At 41.2% G+C, this 22,033-nt stretch overlaps 1 protein-coding gene across 11 annotated transcripts in view; it reads left to right on the forward strand.

Moving 5' to 3' along the window:
- The window catches only part of LOC134344347 (tensin-3-like), a 453,918-nt gene that overhangs the window by 379,659 nt on the left and 52,226 nt on the right, over positions 1–22,033 (forward strand). For all 11 annotated transcript variants that reach the window (XR_010017422.1, XM_063043978.1, XM_063043980.1 and 8 more), the window contains one exon: positions 18,084–18,259. Coding sequence is in view for 10 of the 11 variants with exons in the window: in XM_063043978.1 (XP_062900048.1) it covers positions 18,084–18,259 (176 nt within the window). In the remaining variant the exon portion in view is untranslated. The remainder of the gene's footprint in view (positions 1–18,083; positions 18,260–22,033) is intronic.

Raw genomic sequence — 22,033 nt, forward strand, 5'->3', positions numbered from 1 at the left:
AGAGAGTGGTGGTAGAAAATTGCTTCTCTGAGTGGAGGCCTGTGACTAGTGGTGTGCCACAGGGATCAGTGCTGGGTCCATTGTTATTTGTCATCTATATCAATGATCTGGATGATAATGTGGTAAATTGGATCAGCAAGTTTGCTGATGATACAAAGATTGGAGGTGTATTATACAGTGAGGAAGGTTTTCAGAGCCTGCAGAGGGACTTGGACCAGCTGGAAAAATGGGCTGAAAAATGGCAGATGCAGTTTAATACTGACAAGTGTGAGGTATTGCACGTTGGAAGAACAAACCAACGTAGAACATACAGGGTAAATGGTAAGGCACTGAGGAGTGCAGTGGAACAGAGGGATCTGGGAATACAGATACAAAATTCCCTAAAAGTGTCATCACAGGTAGATAGGGTCGTAAAGAGAGCTTTTGGTACATTGGCCTTTATTAATCCAAGTATTGAGTATAAGAGCTGGAATGTTATGATGAGGTTGTGTAAGGCATTGGTGAGGCCGAATCTGGAGTATGGTGTTCAGTTTTGGTCACCAAATTACAGGAAGGATATAAATAAGGTTGAAAGAGTGCAGAGAAGGTTTACAAGGATGTTGCCGGGACTTGAGAAACTCAGTTACAGAGAAAGGTTGAATAGGTTAGGACTTTATTCCCTGGAGCGTAGAAGAATGAGGGGAGATTTGATAGAGGTATATAAAATTATGATGGGTATAGATAGAGTGAATGCAAGCAGGCTTTTTCCACTGAGGCAAGGGGAGAAAAAAACCAGAGGACATGGGTTAAGGGTGAGGGGGGAAAAGTTTAAAGGGAACATTGGGGGGGCTTCTTCACAAAGAGAGTGGTGGGAGTATGGAATGAGCTGCCAGACGAGGTGGTAAATGGGGGTTCTTTTTTAACATTTAAGAATAAATTGGACAGATACATGGATGGGAGGTGTATGGAGGGATATGGTCCGTGTGCAGGTCAGTGGGACTAGGCAGAAAATGGTTCGGCACAGCCAAGAAGGGCCAAAGGGCCTGTTTCTGTGCTGTAGTTTCTATGGTTCTATGGTAAATGGATAGCTTAGGTAGGCAAGCAGACACTTCAGTTTATAGAAAGTTGTCAGATGAAACCTGAAAGGGTACATGGTTTTGGGATTGTACTGTCCAGCTGTACTCCTGAATGTCGGTACAAACGGATTTAGAATCAACAAAGTGCTTCTGAAATGGGGTTTTAAACAGTGATGTGATAGATCAATTATAAATGTTTCTCAAAACAGAAAACACTGATAGTTTACTTTCCCGTGGCTCAGAAATCCGTGGTGGTTTGTTACCTGTCTCACCAGGACCTCATTCCCCGTGCATGCTGGGGTTCTATTTCCCATGCTCCCTTTAAACATCTCAGAATCGCTGGAAAGTTTGTTACGTTGCTGTGTAACACTTTTTTAAAAGTTGAATTAAAACTGTGGTGTATTATTTGGGATAATATCAAGTGGTCTGGAAAATCTGGAATTTGGCACCTCCAAAGTTGGTTGGTTCATCAGAGTTTTGCTGCATTCTTTTGTTATTCTTTGAATAGTGTTTATCATCACCAAACGTGATTAGATAGAACTCACAGTTTGTCTAGAATGTCATGTCTCTGATTAAAAATAGTACTCTATTATCATTCTGTTGTGTCAGGGCTTAAGTGAGCAATGTTTTACTTTAAAACCTCAATTGCTAATAAAGATCTAAATTAACACTTTAGCAATACATTGCGGTGAGCATGCACAGACTATGACGTGTTACTAAAATTTCATCTGCCAAAACCTGATGGGCCTGGCTTGAGTGATTCTTCCAAGTACCTTGTAAAAGTGGACTGGAAAAAGTAAAAAATGGTTTTAGTGGTGGTCAGGAGAGCATCAGAGACTCTATAAGTAAAAAGAATTCAAAACAACTGAATATTGCTGTAAAGGTTAAAATTAAGGGCAACTAACAATAGATCAGTAAACTGCAGAGAGCTTTATGACTAACATATTCAGTGTTCATTGAGTCATACAACATGGAACCAGCCCTTTTAACCTACTCAGGCCACACCAGGCGTCAAACACCATTTTCCGTTGATCTTGTTTTATTCTCTCGATGTTCCCATCAACCTCCCACAGATTCTACCATTCAGCTTCACACAAGGGGCAATTTACAATGACCAGTTAAGCTAGAAGTAAGAACTTTTGCAGATGCTGGAGGTTCAGAGATCTTTCCATCTTTAATTGCCAATGAGACATCAACGGGATCAACTGCAGCACTCCTCACTCCTCCTTGAATCTTACCCCCTCTGAACACATTGCCCTCCACTCTCTCCGCACCAGTCCCAAACCGAGCATCAAACCCACAGGCAAAAGGGCTGATGTGGTAGTGCGGCGGATGACCACCACCTTTTTGAGGCCAGGCAGCAACTTTCAGACACCTCCTCTTACCTACCCCTTGAAAAGGACCCTACTCTGGACCATCAGAAAATTGTCTCTGATACCATCACTAGCCTCATGATCTCTGGAGAACTCCCATTCACTACCACCAAACTCAGAGTTCCCTTACCCTGCACTGCTCATTTCTACCTCTCATCCAAGATCCACAAACCTGACTCTCTGGGTAGGCTCATTGTCTCTGCCTACTGCTGCTCCATTGAACTTCTGTCCACATACCTCAAATTCTATTCTATCCCCCTAAGTTCAGTCCCTCCCCATGTGTATCCATGACACTTCACATGATATCAATCTCCTCAACAACCTTCAACTCCCTGCTCTGACCGCCTCATTTTCAGAATGGTTGTCCAGTCCCTATACACTTAAGCTCCCCCCATCAAGAAGGCCTTAAGGTCTCTGTTTCATTCTCAATGAAAGACCCAACCAATTCCCCTCCACCACCACTCTCATCCATTTAGCAGAACTGGTCCTCACTACACCTCTTGTCTCCTGTAAAACTGTTGTTCCCTCTTCTTAGTTTTTTCCTCTCTTCCGCATCTGTTCCCAGGATGAGGCTTTCCTTACCAGGACATTAAAACATGCCTTCTTTCGTCTAAGAACGAGGTTTCCCTTCCTCCACCATTGATGCTGTCTTCACCCACATCTCCTCCATTTTCCGGATATCCATGGTCACCCCATCTTCCTGCTCCCCTAACAGTGATAGAATTCCTCTTGTCCTCACCTACCACTCCATGAGCCTCCGCATTCAACACATCATTCTCCACAACTTCCGCCATCCTCAATGGGATCCTACCATCTGACACATCTTTACCTCTTTCCCCCTCCACCCTCGGCTTTCCACAGGGATCACCCCCTCTGTGATGCTCCTGTCCATTTTCCCCTCTCCAATCATCTCCCTCCTGGCACATATTCTTGCAAGTGACTGAAATGCTTGAACTGCCCATTTATCTCCACACTTACATCCATTCAGGGCTTCAAATAGCCTTTCCAGCCAAGGCAACACTTCACCTGTGAATCTGTTGAGGTCATCTACCGTATCCAATGCTCCCAATGTGGCCTCCTCTGCCCTGACAAAAAAGCCAAACAAAATTGGGGGACTGCCTTGTCGATCATCTCTGCTTCAACTGCCAAGAGTGGAATTACCCCATGGCTAAGCATTGAAATTCCTATCCCCATTGCCATTCTGACATGTTGGTCTGTGGCCCTCCTCTTTTTCAAAGAGGAGGCCATTCTCAAGGTGGAGGAGCAATACCTCATATTCTGTCTGAGTAGCCTCCAGTTTGATGGTATGAAAATCAGTTTCTCATTCCAGTAAAAATTCTCTCCCCTCCCTTCCTTCTTCTATTCTCCACTCTCGCCTCGTACCTCTTCTCGTCAACTGCCTATCACCTCTTGCTGATGCCCCTCTTCCTTCCCTTTCTCCTGTGGTTCACTCTCCTCTCCTATCAGATTCCTTTTTCTCCAATGCTTTGCATTTCCCACCCACTTGGCTTCACCTATCATCTTCTAACGTAGCTAGTCCTCATTCCCCCTCCTCCCACATTTTTAATTCTGTAGTCTTCCCATTTCCTTTCCAGTGCTGAAGAAGAATCTGGGTCTGAAACCTTGACTATATATTCATTTCCATCGTTGCTGCCTGACCTGCCAAGTTTATCCAGCAGTTTTAGTGTGTTGCACTAATTAAACTAAGAACTCACCAGTTGTTGGGATTTAGAAGGAAGCCCATGCAGTTATAGAGAGAGCATGTGAACTCAGCACTGACAGCACTGGTGGTTGGCTTGAACCCAGGTTGCGGGAGCTTCACTAGCTGCACCACTGTCCCGGCCTTGTTTAGGTTAATATAGAGTGCAAAAGAGATTTGCCTATTTGTAGAAGAAATTAAGTAAAATATCACAGTCAATTCATTTTCTATGGTAAATGGATGAGAATCCAAAATATGTGGGAAAACGTGTAGAATCACATTCTGAAAGATGCCCATGAGCATATAACCATGCAAGTAAAGACAGAAGGTGCCAGTTTTCCATCATCATCCTGTATTACTAACTCCTGTGCTGATTCCACAGCATTACTGGAATCTCAGTGCTCTCAGCCACCACAGGTCCTTGCAGCCCAATCAACATTCTCTGCCAAGCCGCCAACATCTTGCTTGCCAATTATTGAAATAATTTGTGTCAATAATGGTTACATAATCACAGTTACAGCTACTTTAGATCAGGGGTTCCCAGCCTGGGGTTCATGGACCCCTTCCTTAATGGTGTTGGACCATGGCATAAAAAAGGTTGGGATCCCTTGTTTTACATCAAAAGAGAAATGCATCAATATTTTCTAGTTTGGCCCAATTTCCACCTCTTGTTATTTTAAATGTCACTACATTTCGTGCATGCTACTGTTGTAATTATTAGACAAATACAGTATACTTGAACCTTTCCCACCAGATAAATGGAGCTGATTATCATTTTTTCCCTGACTCTCACTGGCTTGTGTCAGAACTGGGATTCAGAAGGTAAATATAACAGTGGATAAGGCACGTAAATAGACCATTAGTGATACTTATGTAAGCATATTCAACTTATAAATATTTAACATAAATATTATTTGCAATCTGATGTTGACAAGCATCTTAAGTAATTGGAAGTCTTTACTGTAGATATCATAAACAATTTTTGGACTTTTGAGATTTTTTTTACCAGTTTAGAAATTCATGGGGTGAATCATAATGTAAGTGAGAGTCGTGAAGAACAATAACATGGTTGGAAGGAAAAGCCTAGTCAGATGTAATGTTGGTTAAGGGCTACAAAAATGTCAGCTTGCCATTACCACCTGATGGCGATTCTCTCAGTAGCTTTCACAAGTATCTTGAAAAAGGGAACCAGAAAAATGGAGGACAAGATTGGGGCACGGGCGGGGGATGTTGGTGGCTGAAATTGAAGATTGTTGGTCATGATCAGGGCAGTAAGTTGGTTGGGGGCAATGTGATTTCAGTAAGGATTGTGGTATCAGCCCATATGCTATTGATGTAGGGTGGAAAGCAAAGGTTAAACTTATCATGCCTCCAGATAGATAAACTTTCTGATGACGGGCTGCAGCAGTCCCTTTCATAATTTTTTAAGGGGCTACATAGATGTAGTATTTTTCTGTTGTGCTGCTGGTTGTCTCAAGGGAACTCAACACTACAGAAGGAGCTATGAAAATGTGTAGTGACTATTTTTGCAAATACAAAGGTACTGATGCCTTTTTTGGGCACAGGATCTTGTTGCCTGTTTCAATATGATGGATGATACTCTTCTGACTTGCAATGAATGTGCACTTTTTGATCATAATCAAATTTCTAGGCTGATTCATATTGTTCAGTGTTGCAATAAACATTCTGCCATTTCTGTAGGTTAAGAAATGGTCAGGACACAGTTCTGTGCATAGTTCTGATCATTGGATTATAGGGAAAATCTGATACTTTGGAGAGGATGGAGATGAGATTCACCAGGATATTACATGGGATGGAGTGTTTCAGTTATCAGGAGAAACTGGGATTGTTTTCCTTGGAGGGGTTGAGTACGGACCTGATGGAAATATACCAAATTATGAGTGACTTAGATAAGGAAGATAGTAAGATATCTTTCCTGATAAGAGATGTTTATAATTAAAGGACATTGGTTCAGGATGAGGGTAAGGTGGTTGAAGGTAATCTGGGGATGAATGAATATTTTTACTCAGAGGATGGTAGGAATCTGGAATACACTGTATGATTGGGTGTTGGAGGCAGAGGTTCACACAGCGTTTTAAGAAATATCATCTACTGTGTCCAGTGCTCACCGTGCAACTTCCTGTATGTTGGTGAGACGCATTGTAAATTGGGGGATCACTTTATCGAGCACTTCTGCTCTATCAACCACAAGTGGGCAGAAATTTTAACTCTGATTCCCATCCCTGTTCTGACGTATCAGTCCATGGCCTCTTCTTCAGCCATGATAAGGCCACTCTCAAGTTGGAGGAGCAATGCCTCATATTCGTCCTAGGTAGCCTCCAACCTGATGGCTTGAACGTCAATTTCTCCAATATCTGGTAATTTTCCCCCCTCCTTTCACTCTTCTTCAATTTCCTGTTCTGGCCTCTTTATCTCTTCTTCTCACCTGCCTCTCACCTCCCCCAGTGCCTCTCCTTCCCTTTCTCCCAGTGATCCATCTTCTCTAACCCTTTACCTTTCCCACCTATCACATCCCAGTTTCTTACTTTATCCCCCCCATACCCAGCTGGCTTCTCCTATCACCTTCTAGCTCATCTTCCTCCCTGCCCCCCACCCTCATATTCTGCTATCTTCCCCCATCTTTTCCAGCCCTTATGAGGGGCTCGAAACATCGACTGTTTAATAATCTCCTTAGATCTGCATGACCTGCTGAGTTCCTCCAGCATTTTGTCTGTGTTGCTCTAGATAAGCTCCCCAGTCACCAAGGCAATAGAGGCCTGTGGGCCAAGCTCTGGTAAATGGGATTTGTGTTGATGGTGGGCAAAAGGCCCTGCATCTGTGCTCTGTGACTCTCATGAAATTCCAAAGATAAAAATATAATGTGGATTTCAATCTGAATTCAATTTTATTGAAAAGGTTTTAATTTTTAATAGAAAGTAATACAGTTAATGCAAAAGTAATTGATAATCGTTACTCTTTCCTAAAGCTGCTTCCAAGAGAAGTACACTACCATTCTCTTTCCATGTGTGTTCTTCATCACTTTTCTCTTGTTCACAGTTTGAAGCATTTGGACTGAATACTAAAAATAGATGGGATTGCACTGTCCAGCAGCACCTGGCAATTTAAACTTCGCTCAAGGAAGCCCACGGGTGCCTGTCCTCCATTTAGCCAAATTGGCCCAAGCAGCTGAGAGCGGTTGATCGTCAGGTAGTCCAGCTGGGGTGTTGGTCACTCAACCTGTTGCACCAGTGACCCACATTGCACTTTGTCTTGATGTTGGATGAAACTCAGAATGCTCTACTGGACCATAAGTGTCAGGTTAACCTTTGAGTTTATAAGGTCCTCTCCCTTTAACTGGAAACAAGTGATTATGTCCTGTAGTTTAAGTGTCTGTTGCCTTCTATATGGCTGCTGCCAAATGTCCTTCTCCTGCTGAACTGGAGAGAAGGGAGACAAATCAGCATATTCAGAATAATATAATAAGAGAAACACTTAAAGTTTCAGTTGAATCATATTGAAAACTATTGAGTCAGAAATAAATAGCCTCAATAGAAATTTTGCACTCAGGGTAAATGTTCTCTAATTTTCGATGGTCCAAGTAATACAGTGAAGTTATGATAGGTGGAGCAAAATCAGGTTTCATATCACTGGCATACGATGTGAAATGTGTTGCTTTTCTGTTGAACAATTCCTGTGAAAATATGATAAGGAAAAGGCTTTCCCTGGCTGCAGGTTTAAGTGTACATGGTCATATATGTAATGCACTAATTATCGTCTTTGCCATTTGCCCAGTACATTTATAAGGAGTTATATAGATTGTGTACAATGGCTTATGGTATTAGGTCTGAGATTAGTAGTTATGGCAGAAATCTCAAAGTCATCTGTTAAAATCTTGATGTGGTCATTGTTGTTCTGTCTGACATCAGCTGAAACATCAGAAAATCAGGAAAAAGCTCTCCGGCTATTAGAGTCTGCTCCAACATTTGGTTCAAAGATTATGGTTGATCCCCACAGGTCCACTTTCAAGCACCACGTTCATATCTATTGACTTTTCTTAGAATCTAGAGATATAATAATACTTTTCGAATGAACTCAGCTCAGTGACACCACTCCAGAATAGAAAATTCCAAATATTCACGATCCTCTAGAGCAGTGGCTCCTAAATTTTTCTGGGTTACCACCCCCTTGGCTCCCAGACCACATCCCCAGCACCAGCCTTTCACTTTCTGACCATTACATAAGAAGTATAAAGAATTTTGATTTACAATGCTCAGTGAAGGAAAATAGAAACTGCTAATTCAAAGCAGTGACGATTAAGTTCAAAAATTATTCAATGCTATTTAAAGCTACGAATAAAATTATTTCTTTAATTACAGTAAACAATTTTCATTAACAATTTTAGAGTGTACATTAGTAATCCAACTATTTACTACTTCATTGCTTTTTCACCTTTCAATGAGATGGATGGGCTTGGTGCATAAGACATTAGTTGAATGTCACACAGAAGTCTTAGGACCCACATTCAGAAGTTTGCAGTCTGTTTTGTTGCTTTGAAAGAAGTTGGGTGACTGCACTGAAACTACGCATTGCTAAATAATACGATGTTTGAAACGCAATAAAGAGCATCTTTACCTTTTTCCAAAGTGCAGGATAGCGTTCAGAGATTTGTTTCTGCAACCAAGAGTCTTAATATAATTTATTGAGTCACAACTTCAGCTCAAAGTAATTTTGAGGTGAAATCAGCTTTTCTTCCATTCTTTCTGTTAATTCCTCATTACAAGTGTACAAGAACGGATCTATTACCTAATCTGGAATTTGGATCGAGAGAAGATCCTGAAATCTCTCTAACATGTCTTTAGGCAGCTTACCCAGGTGGGCAACAGTATACTTGAAGATCATCTTGTATTCTTTCTTTCCCTTCCAACTCAGAGGTTCTGAAATTTGAAAAGGTTGCGACAGCCAATGTTGCATTTAAATAGGGTTACTTTGGCATAAGTGTAGAGTCGACTGTTTTGACTGATAAAATTTACATAATTTCCCTGCAATTAAAGAGTGATTTCATTAAAATTTGTGAATAATACTGACAAATAAGCCCTGTCCTGTCTAATATTCTTGAGTTGATTTCTGAATGAAGTATTCAAGTCTTCAGAGAATTTTATCTCAGTATCAAAAAGCACATAAAAACATCTCAGGCAATTTCCTTTTGAGAGTTATTTGGCTTCTGTCTGCAACAGCAAGCATTCAATCTCTTCATCTTTCTCAATACAAAACTCAAAATAGTCGAGAATTGAGAACATGGGCTTGATTTTATTTTGCTGTCTTAACGGTGTTTAATGATTTGTGCAGCTGATCATTTAGTTTTTTTGTGACAGGACGTTGTCTGTAAATTACACTGTGAATGGTAAATACGATAGGTGCAGCTTTTTTCAGAAAGTAATAACCCATGGTGTTGGCCTGTCATTGAAGGTGCCGCATTTGTTGCACTAGCAAGAATGTTGGTGACTGGAATGTCCTTCTCTTCGAAAAATTGTTGAACGACACAAAATATTGACCGCCCCCCCCCCCATAGCTGTTTCTAGTCCCCTTGCAAATAACACATCTTGAACCATGCTTTTATCTTTTATAAAACAAACATAACTAAGGAGCAAAGGGTTGCTGCCTGGCAAAGTTGCCTCATCCAACTGTGGAGGAAATTCTGTTGTCCTAAGTATGTTGCACAATGTGTCTTCCACATTCTCCGATATTTCATCTATTTGTCTTTGAATAGAGTTTCTGCTGAGCAGAATCACTTGAATTATTTGGTCTAGTGACAAGTGCAAAGCCATACTCAAATCCCCCCCTACAGAATCAGCTGGCAGAATCAGTTCTTCTCCGATTTTGTGGGTCTTTCCAGATTTAACAATGAGCAACGAAATGTTGTATGAAGCACACAAACTATCACTTTTTTTATGAAGTACTGGCAAATGTTTTTGAAGAGTTTTCTATTTCTGAAAGTTTTTACAAAGTGACTGAAAACAAGCCAAGTTCTTGTTTGCTTCATCAAGAGTGTCATCTCTGCAAATGCAGTCAAGACCATTTGAAAGGGTGGACTCTGAACTGCATCCCACTGAACACCACACTGTAATTCACTGTGTGATTAGAGTTGTGTCACTGCGTAATTAGAGTATGGGATTCATACTAGCTAACACTGTTACAGTAGCGAATGGCAACAAGGCCTGGAAATGACACAATTTCTTCAGTCCAGATTTATCATGATATGCCAAATGCATGAGTGTCACATTGCCTTTCGACAACTATAATGTGCTTCGAGCAAAGTCTCAGAGAATGGTGGGTTAGCAAGAGATGAGGTGATTGCGTGATTATTGTAATCAATTATGGAGCACTGAGAATCAAATGCTTATAAGTTATTCATTTCTTAAATTAAGCCTATATTCCCTCAGTTCCCCCCCCCCCACTACAAAGCACTACCCCACCACTTCCTTTATCTTTAGCATCCCCTCTGTAATTGCCTGCCCTGGCCGGGGTGGGGGTGGGGGGGGTGGAAACGCACAATATCACACGCTTTGGGAAGCACTGCTCCAGAGTAAAGAAATTCCCCATCTCAGTCCTAAACAGCCAGTGCCTTATCCTGAGACAGTAATACCTGGACACAGACCATCAGCCTGCAGAAATACCCTCCCCACATCTAGCCTGTCAAGTTTTGTAAGAATTGTCTAAGGTTCAGTGAGTTCTCTTCTCAGTTTTCTTAATTGTAGGGAATTCTATGTCATGCGGTAAACCTGCCATTGCTGGAAATAGTCTAGTATATCTTTGTTTCACTCTGTTTTTGTTCCAGTTATGGTTGTACCAATTCCATATATAATTTCAGCATAAGGCCCAAAGAAATTGCAGTGAGGTTTGTTTGGTTGCTTGGTTGGGTTGAATCCATACCAGGATTTGAAGATACCATCTAGATTGGCTGAGTATATGCTACATTGACAGACACTGTTTACGTTTGTCTACATTAAGATGTACTACTTGTCTGGGAAATTTCCCAACTGTGCTGAGAGCATAATCACCATTTTACTTTGGTGTTGCATATTTAATGTTCTTTATCTTGCATATTTCTAGTTCCAGAATTCACTTAATTTACTTGATTAGCATTAGCAACTAACAAGTTTGGGCAGTAAAATCTGTGAATATCAATAGAAGATAGTCACACATAAACCCACCGAGACATTTAACTCGTTTACCCAAGGGATGCCAAAAAATGTGAACATTGCTACCATCAATCACATAGTTCCATTAAAGGGGAAGTCAGGAAAGTACACAACAGAAAGAAAGCAAGGTCACTGGGGAGAAATAAATTTAATGCAGAAAGAGGCTGGTGGAGCAGAGACGCCAGGTAGACAACTCGGGTCAAATAATTTTATGAAATATCAAAAGTTCAAAAGTGCTTTTATTATCAAAGTATGTATACCTTATACAAACTTGAGATTTGTCTCTTTACAGGCAGCCACCAAAGAAATCTAGTAGAACCCATTAAAAAAAGACCGTCAAACATCTAATGTGCAGAAAACAAAACAAATTGTGCAAACAGTAAAACTAAGCAAATAATTTTCAGAACTGAAATTCACGGAAGTTCACAGCCACAAGGCCAGTCATCGCTGCAGCCAATCCAGGAGACTATTATTTGCAGGCCTCAGCCTCAGTTCAGCGCAAAGTTGAGACAACCTCGCAGAGTAGCATTCTGAACACTGACCTGACCCTCTCCTTCGGCCCCGGCACCCTGCCCTTATTGATCTTGCTCAGCGCTGAAATTGGCCAAACCTTGGATCATTCCTTGCTCTCAGACCTGGGCCTTGCTGCTTTGATATATCCTCGAGCCCTGGCCCCACTGCCTCACCTCAGCGCTGTCACCTTCGAGACTGCTCCTGCAGTGGCCAAATTGACTCATTTCCTGCTCTCAGTTCTGAGTCCCACAGCCTCAGTTCAGACCGGACACGCCATCCTGCATTCATCCTGCACCTTCAAGTCTTCAGTTAACACCACAAAAATGCCAGTTCGTACTGGTGGTTCCAAAGCTCAACTCCAAAAGAGAAGTTACAGGCTATTGATTGTAGTGATCATTTTCAAGAAAAGTGTAGGTAATAACATAGTTAATAGTTTTGTTTGCTGCCAGCAAATCTTCACTGCGCTTTAGCAGTGCCGTCTTAAACCAGAGATCGACATTTGACTTATTTGAGAAAAGACTGTTTGTTGTACCATGGTTTGCAGAATATATGCAGCACAAAAACAATTTTTCTCTCTCGAAATATTCAGAGAGAGAAATTCAAATGCATGTACGTGATGCTGAATACTTTCACCCAGTTGTTGGTTGATTACCACAGTGACTGGGGTTAATGGTGGAGATGGGATTCTGGTGGCTTCTGGCTTTACTGTGCTATTTGTTCCATTTATTGATGTTTGTGTCAGTCAAGCAAGACCCCGCTGAGTTAAACATTATTTCACAATCCAAGGTAATTGCAACTTAACAGCATAAATATTATTAACAGTAAGTGATGACAAACTATGACTAAACCCTGATATTGTTTGACTTGTGCTCAACTCCGAATAATTGGCTGATATAAGTTGGGGTAAGATTTTGCTTGCAAAGTCTATCTATGTTCTTTATAGTAATGAGCACAAATGATTGTATTTTAAATAATAACTAATCTGTTACATACATGAGCTTTTAACTAATAGACTAGATTCTTTTCTGCTTATCCACCACCGGAGAGCAAAGTCAATGTAATTAATGCAACCAATATTATGGCACAGGGGATTAAAAAATAATTCCTTTTTCTTTGTTAGCTTGACATCAGTGGCTGTCAGGTTCTAGATATTTGTGATTCAAGTCCCATTCCAGGGACTGGAGCAGAAGAATTTAATTTGATGTTCTGGTGTGCTACTGAGGGATTAATGCATGCTTGTATATGCCTTCCACATTTAGCATGAGGCATGTTAAAATGAGACGGCTGATTTCAAGGATATTGCACCATGGTGCCACAGTGGTTAGTGCAGCCTGGGGTGTTTTGGAGTTGGAAGTTGAATTCCAGCACCGTCTGTAGGGAGTTTGTGAATTGTGTGGGTTTCCTCTGGGTGCTCCAGTCTCCCCCGCAGTTGAAAGATGTACTGGTTGGTAGGTTCATTGCTAGTGTTAAGTATTGTGGATTACTAGGTGGTGTGGTTCATTGGGCCTGTTCTATGCTGTATCTCTAATTAAAATCAAAAAATAAATAGAAATATTTTAATATGATTTTGAAGGTGAGTAGGTGAGTTAGGCCTCACATTGTGGTCAATATTTATGCCTTAATATTGCAAAATCCAAATTGTCTGGCCATTTATTTCTTGTTGTGCACACATTGGCTGCGATATTTTGTGTCACAAGTACTACTTTTTCCAAAAAGGACTGCTTACTTGGCCTTGATCAAGTGAATGTGTTGTTTTCTACAGCTGATATCTGGATGTTTTTTTCTTAATGTTGTGTATAGAGGTTAATCATTCACACGATCTGATAGTCACCTTTTCCAAACACTTACATGTACTGAATCAGAAATCTCAGACATGTAGTAACGTCTGTGGAACTGCAGTATTTATTTTATGGAAGTGTCAGCCATTCCTCACTCACTAATAAAAATGTTACTGTTTAATTTTATTTGTATCTCAGGCCCTGTTCTATTACATTATTTTAATCATAGCCGTTAGAAGCCATGGCCAGATCAGATTATCTCTCTACGCACGTCAGGCTCACTTGCATTGACGTTTTTCAGTTATCTTCAGCACCTCTCCTGGAACATAACCTATTTGCACTTCAACATTTCTTCTGCTTCTTTTGCTGGAGTAGAATTTAGATTTTGATTCAGCAATGATTTTTTTTCTAGCACCTTTAAATGGTTACATAATCCCAGCTTTCCATACCCTCAAAACCTCAAAGAAAAGAGACTCACTGCGAATATGCTGGGGCCACCTTTTGTGCATGGTGCTCCTGATGCAACCTCCTCTACATTGGTGAGATCCATCGTAAATTGGAGGGGGGGCACTTCATTCAGGACCTCTGCTCCATCCGCCAAAAGAGGAACTTCCCATTATCCCAACATTTTAATTCTGATTACCATTCCCATTCTGACACATTGGTCCATGGACTCATCTTGTGCTATGATGAGGCCACCCTCAAGGTGGAGGAGCAACATCTGGGTAGCCTCAAACCTGAAGGCATGAATATAGATTTCTCCTTCTGGTAAAAAAGAAATCCCTCCTCCTCCTCCTCTCTTCTTCTATTCTCCACTCTGGCCTCGTACCTCTTTTCACCTACCTGTCACCTCTCCCTGGATCCTGTTCTACTTCCCTTTCTCCTTTGATCCACTCTCCTGTCCTATCAGATTCCTTCCTCTCTGGCCCTTTACCTTTCCTATCCACCTGACTTTATCCATCACCTTCCAGCTATCCGGATTCACTTTCCCCCTCCCCGAACTTAGAATTTCCTTTCCAGTCCTAAAGGAGGGTTTCAGCCCGAAACATCAACTGTTTACTTATTTCTTTAGATGCTGCCTGTCCTGCTGAATTCCTCCAGCATTTTGTGTGTGTCGCAGAGAGTTGTAGACTGTCATCTCCATCATGGACACACTGTTGTGTATTTAATATTTCAGTAATATTTGAGAAATATTGTAAATATATTGCTTGAAGCATTCTTGTTGCTTAAATAATTAATTACTGATTATGTGTTAAAGTATGTGAATGACTTACGTTATTCGTGCACGCCTCGCTAAAGTAAAAACTAAGTATATACATTTATCTCCTGGCTCCACTGGGAGACGCTGCCTGACCTGCTGAGTTCTTCCAGTATTTTGTATGTGTTGCTTTGGATTTCCAGCATCTCTTGTGTTTATGATTTTCTGCTTATCTTCTTGTACAGACTTTAAATTCGCCTTATCAATTAATGTATAACAAGCTAGCGGTATAACCATAACTGTGAACTGTATGTGTCTATTCTAAGTGAGCAATAGCTTTGGACTAGCTTTCAGAAAAGGCAAAAGTAGTTGAGTGACTATCTCCCCAATTCAGAAGTCTCAAACAAAATTGTCATTCAAAGTGCTGGTCCAGTTTGGGATCTTCTTGTTCAGCAGATCAATGGTAATGCTTTGCTTTGAAATTAATATTCACAGCCCTGGCTTCAATTAAATTAAACAATTATCACTTCAGATAAATCTTATGTGCTGCATCCAGTTCATGTGGAACTGAACGAAGCAGGATTCCTCTATGGCTGGCATTACAGAACTGCACATGGGCTTGAGATTTGACCTCAACCATATGTCCAGTTCTGATTGCACGGCACAGAGAACGTGGAAGGCATCATGTGAAAGGCCATTTTCACTTACATTTCCGCAATCTGCTTTCTTTTCAGAAATAACCATATCATATTGAATAGTATTTTGAAGCTGAACATTTTTTTTTCACCTCAGCCTCTTACAATTTCCCAGAAGCTGTTCTGGATGAGATCATTTGACTCATTGTTGCTTTTGTATCGAGTTTGTTCATTTCCTTATATAAGTATTTAAGTTAATGTTGAATTGATTATCATATGCAGAAGTACATGCATGCACAGGTGCAGTGAAAGACTTCGATGCAGCAGCATCACAGGAACTTAGCTTTATCTCAGAGCAGGTCCTCCAATGATCACAACTGCAGTCAGCAAAATTTTGAGGTGCGCTCCACGCTCCACGAAATGTTGTCCGCCATGAAGGGTTGCCAAAATTTGGAGGGACCTGTGGATGGAATGTAAATTAAAAGAGAGCCACTTTTGCTTGGAAGATAAAGGTACGCTCTCCATGTAAAATAAACATGGGCTCCAGACCTGGGATATCCCAAAGAGTGAATGAGGATGCAATTTTAAAACTGTTCCTATCTAACTACAACCCATTGAAGGGGCATTTTGTTGTACTTGGATTACGAGGCCATGTGGCCCTAGTCCGTTATCCGTTCCTCACCCTACCACACTTTACCAAGGTGATTCCTGGGCAACCAGTTGTTTGGCAGTACAGTTGGTGAGTCCATGTGGAGTGTCCTGTTGCCACAAACCACTCAGGGCAGAAATCACCAAATAACATGACCTTTGAAGAACTTTGGTTATCACTGCCCTTTTCAGACTCTGTGCCTTAATCTGTAACACAGTGACGGACCCCTCAATACATGCCTTCCTTTTTTCCCTCACTGTGCACTTTTGGTACTTGCTTTATATTTAAATTCCAAAGGCAGGTTTTCCTGGTTTGCTTTTATGCCTCATTAGAATTTTATTAATGTTAATGCATCAGAAACATGGAAACTCCTTCACTATGATGCACACTGTGATTTTTAAATGCCCTAAAAAACAATTTGTTCCACATATATTTTATGTCTGTAAAGATCAGAACTTTTTCAAAATTGCCAGTGCTTTTTTCTGTAAAATATTTATTTTAATTGATCTGTGTCAGAATAACAAACCACTATGAGTGACCCAAAAACACTCCGCTGCAAAGATTGTTGGTCAGAAAAAGATTAAACTCTGACATAATATTAAGAAATATAAATACCAATTTTGTTGAGAAGGAAAAGTACCCGCCACAAGTTGGCTATTTGAACAGTTATTGGTTACCCATATGTTTTTTTTCCCTAGTAACACATTAACTATATTAATTGCCAGGGCACATTTTCTGCCTGTTCATAGTGCAAGTTGAAATAAGTGGAATTTGTTTCACTTGGATGTTAGCCTTGTAGTATGGGGGTTCCGCCATATTTTCCCATCAAGCTGGAGATCCCTGGCCTCCTTTAATTAGTTGTGGCATCACGGTTCTTTGTGCTTCATTGAAATGTCACAACTTTAATTGTGGTGCAGACTTAAAAAAATTATGAGGCTCTTCTACCTTTGAAAGGATATTGACAGATCCACCAGTCTTTTATAATTAATGTACATCTGCAGAAAGGATTTCTCATGAATGAGAATTCCGCTGCCTTTTATAGTTTGTATATCTGTCAAAACTTCTAGTGGAATGTCAGTAGGAATCTTTGGTGTGACTGAAACTGATAGCACCAGCGAGCTATGTCGTCACGTTTACTCTTAAATGCCTGCAGGGTAGGAGCGTTGTTCCACGCTCCCTGTGAGGTATATTGGATATGAATAGTTGACTGACAAGGTCAATTTTGTAGCCAGTCATTAATGCAATTCCAATAATGACACTCTGCCAAATTAAAAACTTGATGAGAAGGCTGATGGGCCATCAGAGTAATTATAGTGAGTTAAAATGTGTGAGCTTGAATCAGGAAAGAATATAGTGGTACAATGCTGCTGGATGGTCTGTAAACCTTTTGTTGGCTCTTTCATCAATGTGTGATTTAAAAAAAACAAGAGATGTGAAAGGCTAAGCAGCATACACAAAATGCTGGACAGTGCTGCCGAAGGGTTTCAGCCTGAAACGTCGACTCTACTTTTTTTCCATGCTGCCTGTCCTGCTGAGTTCCTCCAGCATTTTGTGTGTGTTGCCTGGATTTCCAGCATCTGCAGATTGTCTCTTACTTGAGATGTGAAAAGCTTCATCTTTAATATCGGCCACTCTATATTCAACAGTGCAAGAGAAAAGGTTATTCAGTTGTTTGCTTGATCAAATGTCTTATTAAAAAAAAAGTTAGGTGTTGCAGGAATGTTGCAAATGCGCTTCCATCTTTTGAGGGGATCCCAAGCTATCTATGTATAATTAATAGCAATTGCATAGATAATTACAGATTATGGATATAACAGATTTTCAGCCCATTCAGATTTTGAGAGCAAATAAAACAGATTGGTGGAAACCTTGATCAGGTCAGGCAGGATTTGTGTGGAATAGATGAAGTTAATATTTCAGGTTAATAACGTTAAGATTTTGGAGGGTGTTATTTCAAATTAATGTCTTTTTTTTTCAATCGCAGGTCCACAAACACACAAATATGACAATCACCTAACATTGGGGAGGACGAGGAAGCTGAGTGTAGGGCAATATGAACAAGGAGAAGCTGATCTGCCATATGACCAGAGTGGGTGGATCAAATCCTCTGATCCTTCCCACTCCAATGGAGCATTCACAACAGCAGAGCAGCCAAGAGAGGTAGGTGAAACAATAAACATAAACGTATGCAATGTGTGGAAAGATTTCACATGACTCTATTCAAATCTTTTGTCTGTCATTGTGATTAGTGGCCATTTTGAGTTTATAAGATTACATTATTATGTATAAGAGTTAAACTATAAATAGAAAATGTATAGTTAGTTGTTTTCTATTCCTCTGAAACCTATATCTTAATTTTCTTAGATTGTGTTGATAAAATTACTTCCATCAAGAATTTTCTGTTTCATGTGGTTTGTTTTTATTCCTGATTTTCACAAGCTATGTAATCTTGGTGGATTTTGGGGAAGGATAAGTCATGTGATATGAGATATCCAATAAAGCCATTTCCTTCAGGCCTCTCGTCTTCGTCGTCGTGGCTATCCCTCAAGGTTGAGGATGATGGTCTTCATTCTGTTGATCTACTTATGGGCTCTCAAGTGGCTTATGAGTCCAATCTTGGCTTTGAAAGTCCTTCCACATTCAGGACAGGTAGTTCCAGATGGCAGATTGGGCTTTGGTTGTTGCTGCCTCTCTTTCCATTTTCTTCTCTTTTCTTCTAATTCTACGCATCTGTTGGCTTCGAAAGTTGCTGTTCCTTCTCGGATGATGGCTTGCCAGAGTTTCCTGTCCTTGGCATTGGTTTCCCAATTGTTGATGTCGATGTTACATTTCTTCATGTTGGCTTTTAAGACGTCTTTGAATCTCTTCTGTTGTCTGCCTCTTTTACGTTTGCCTTCTTTAAGCTGGGAGTAGAACATTGGTTTCGGCAGACATTCGTCTTTCATCCGAACAACATGACCGCTCCATCTTAGTTGGTTCTTGATGACGTAGGCATCAATGCTTGTTTAGCACGCTGACGTTAGTTCTTCTATCTTCCCAGCTGATATTTAAGATGTTTCGAAGACAGCATTGATGGAACTTTTCAAGTGCCTTCAGATGTTGTCGGTATGTTGTCCAGGTTTCTGATGCATACAGGAGTGTTGGGATTACCACACTTTGTACACTAACATTTTGGTGTCTGTTCGGATGTCACGATCATGAAAGACTCTTGTTCGGAGACGTTCAAAAGCTGCTCCAGTGCATTTAAGACGATGTTGGATCTCGTCATTAAGGTCGACTTTGGAGGAGAGGTGACTTCCAAGATACGGAAAGAGGTCCACGTTTTCCAGGGTTGTTTCTCCAAGTCGAATTGATGGTTCTATCCGACTTGTCTCAGTTGGTGACGGTTGATTGATGATCTGAGTCTTCCTGGAATTGACGGTAAGTCCAAGTTTCGTGTATGCACGGTTGAAGGCAGTCAGAATCTGTTGTAGGTGGTTTTCTGAAAGAGCTGCAGCACTGTTGTCATCTGCGTATTGGAACTCGATGAGGGAACCCATGGATGTCATCGTTTTGGACTTGAGACGGGCAAGATTGAAAAGTCTGCCATCTGTTCTGTAGACAATTTTGATTCCTGGGGTTAGGTCGTCCTTGATAATATGGATGATTGTCGCAGTGAAGATGGTGAACAAAGTTGGGGCAATCACGCATCCCTGTTTTACTCCTGATCTAACTTGAAAAGGCTCACAGTTACTGTTGCTGACTATGACTGTGGCAAGCATGCCATCGTGGATGAGTCTCAGGATTCGAATGTACTTTTCAAGGCATCCATAGGTGGATAGGACATCCCATAAGAGTTCCCTTGATACCGAGTCAAAGGCTTTGGTGAGGTCGATGAATGCCATGTACGAAGGTTGAAGTTGTTCACGACATTTTTCTTGTAGTTGTCGCATTGTGAAGATCATGTCGATTGCTCCACGTGATGGTCTAAAACCGGCTTGTGTCTCCGGAAGGATCTTATTGGCTGAAGGCTTGAGCTGGTTGTTCATGATGTGGGTGAGGATCTGCTAACAGGGAAATTCCACGATAGTTTTCGCATTCGGGTCAATCGCCTTTCCTTTTGTAGATGGTAATGATTGCTGAGTCTCTAAAGTCTACTGGTACATCTTCATTTACCCAGATCTTGATGAGAAGTTGATGCAGTTGATAATGAAGCGGGTTACCTCTGATTTTGTAGACCTCAGCTGGTATTACATCGAGTCCAGAGGCCTTGTTGTTTTTCAATGTTTTGATGGCTTCCTTGACTTCTTCAAATGTTGGTGTTTTGCTTCAGGAGTCGTCAACGGGCTGTTTTGGAATGTTGTTAATCACATTCCTGTCAAATGAGATGGTTTGATTTAGAAGATCTTCAAAGTGCTCCCTCCATCTAGAATTGATGTCTGCATTGCTCTTCTTGTCATTATTGAGAACAGAGGAAAGGACGTGGTCAAGTTGAGCGTAGAAGTTCATCTTTACTTCATCTTCAGCATCCAGAGTTGGAGCATAGGCGCTGATGTTGTTGGTGTGTTGGTTCTTGACAAGTTGGATTTGCAGAGTCATGAGACATTCGTTGATTCCCAGTGGTTGCTCTGTCAGCTTCTGAAGTAGGCTGTTTCGGATGGCAAAACCTACTCCATGGATCCTCGGTTGTTTAGGATCATGTCCTTTCCAGAAAAAGGTGTATTGACGTTGCCCTTCTCTAGCTGCTCTTCTCTAGCTCTGCGGATCTCACTCAGAGCAACAATGTCAAAGTTGAATTTTTGGAATTCCCGGGCAACAAAGGCAGTTCTCCTCTCTGGTGGGTCTGAGTTTAGGTTATCCATCAGAGTTTGTATATTCCAGGTTCCAAATTTCATAGTTTCGCTTCTCGATGTTTTCTGACCACATGATGGTGATCCCTCTGGATGTGGCTTTCCAGAGAGGATCGGGTGAAGCAGACTATTTTTAGGGCACCTTTTCTAGCCCCTTCCCAGTTCAGGGTGAGCAGAGTGAATCCTAAATAGGGCTGCTCAGACATGAATACTGCTACCAAACAACTTCCCTGCTTCTGTCCAAAAGTTGAGCAACTGAGTCAAGTATTCACCGCTTACGTGCCGGTTCTTGACTAGGGGCTTCCAGCCATCACATTGCCTGCTCCCGTCGCCCTCCCTCGATCGCCGAAAAACTTGAAGAAGTGGCCCACAGAGTGAAAACACCTGTGCGTGTATTTGTTTAATGTGTACTTGTGTTGCACTCCAAGAAGCAAACGATATTTCACAAATCAACCAGCTGATTCCAGTGGCATGGAAACCACGACGATTGGAGCTGATGGATTTGCTGCAGCCTTCATCGGCCTTCACAGCCGTTGAGTTCAAAGTAACTTCGTCTGCTTGTTCCACCACTGAGGTCTTGGTTGGATTGTTCTTTGTCAGGGACCTCACCCTCGACCTTACCACCATGGGTGATGCTAATGTTCAGGCCTCTAATGTTCAGCATGTTAAGTCCCCAACTTGAGCCAGTGGTTATTTTGTTTTTTTTTTGCAGAGTACAGTTCATGCAGAAATTGTATTGAGGACCCAGTAAATACCTCAGCATTTACAAATGAACTAGCTAGTCTCTTTCACTTTGTAGAAATTGTTTCAGTTTACAGAAAAAAGTTCATATCTACATTCTTTTTCCCATTTAACTCCTGCTCTAGTCTGAAATCTGTTGTTTAGTACAAGAGTAGAAACTACAGGTCCATAATCCCTTATCCGAAATTCTGAAATCCAAAAAGCTCTGAAAACCGAAGGTTTTCTCGCCAACAGCTGATGTCACTCAGGTGTGACGTGGCAGCGCTAGCAGAGGCTGCCAAACGTTAGTTGTGGCTCAGCGCTCGTACTGGTTACATGTGCATTTGCTGTTCGCTGATATTTTGTGTTCACTGTTGTCTTTGTG

The sequence above is a fragment of the Mobula hypostoma genome, chromosome 3, assembly GCF_963921235.1.
Source record: "Mobula hypostoma chromosome 3, sMobHyp1.1, whole genome shotgun sequence".
In the NCBI taxonomy this organism is placed as follows: Eukaryota; Metazoa; Chordata; class Chondrichthyes; order Myliobatiformes; family Myliobatidae; genus Mobula; species Mobula hypostoma.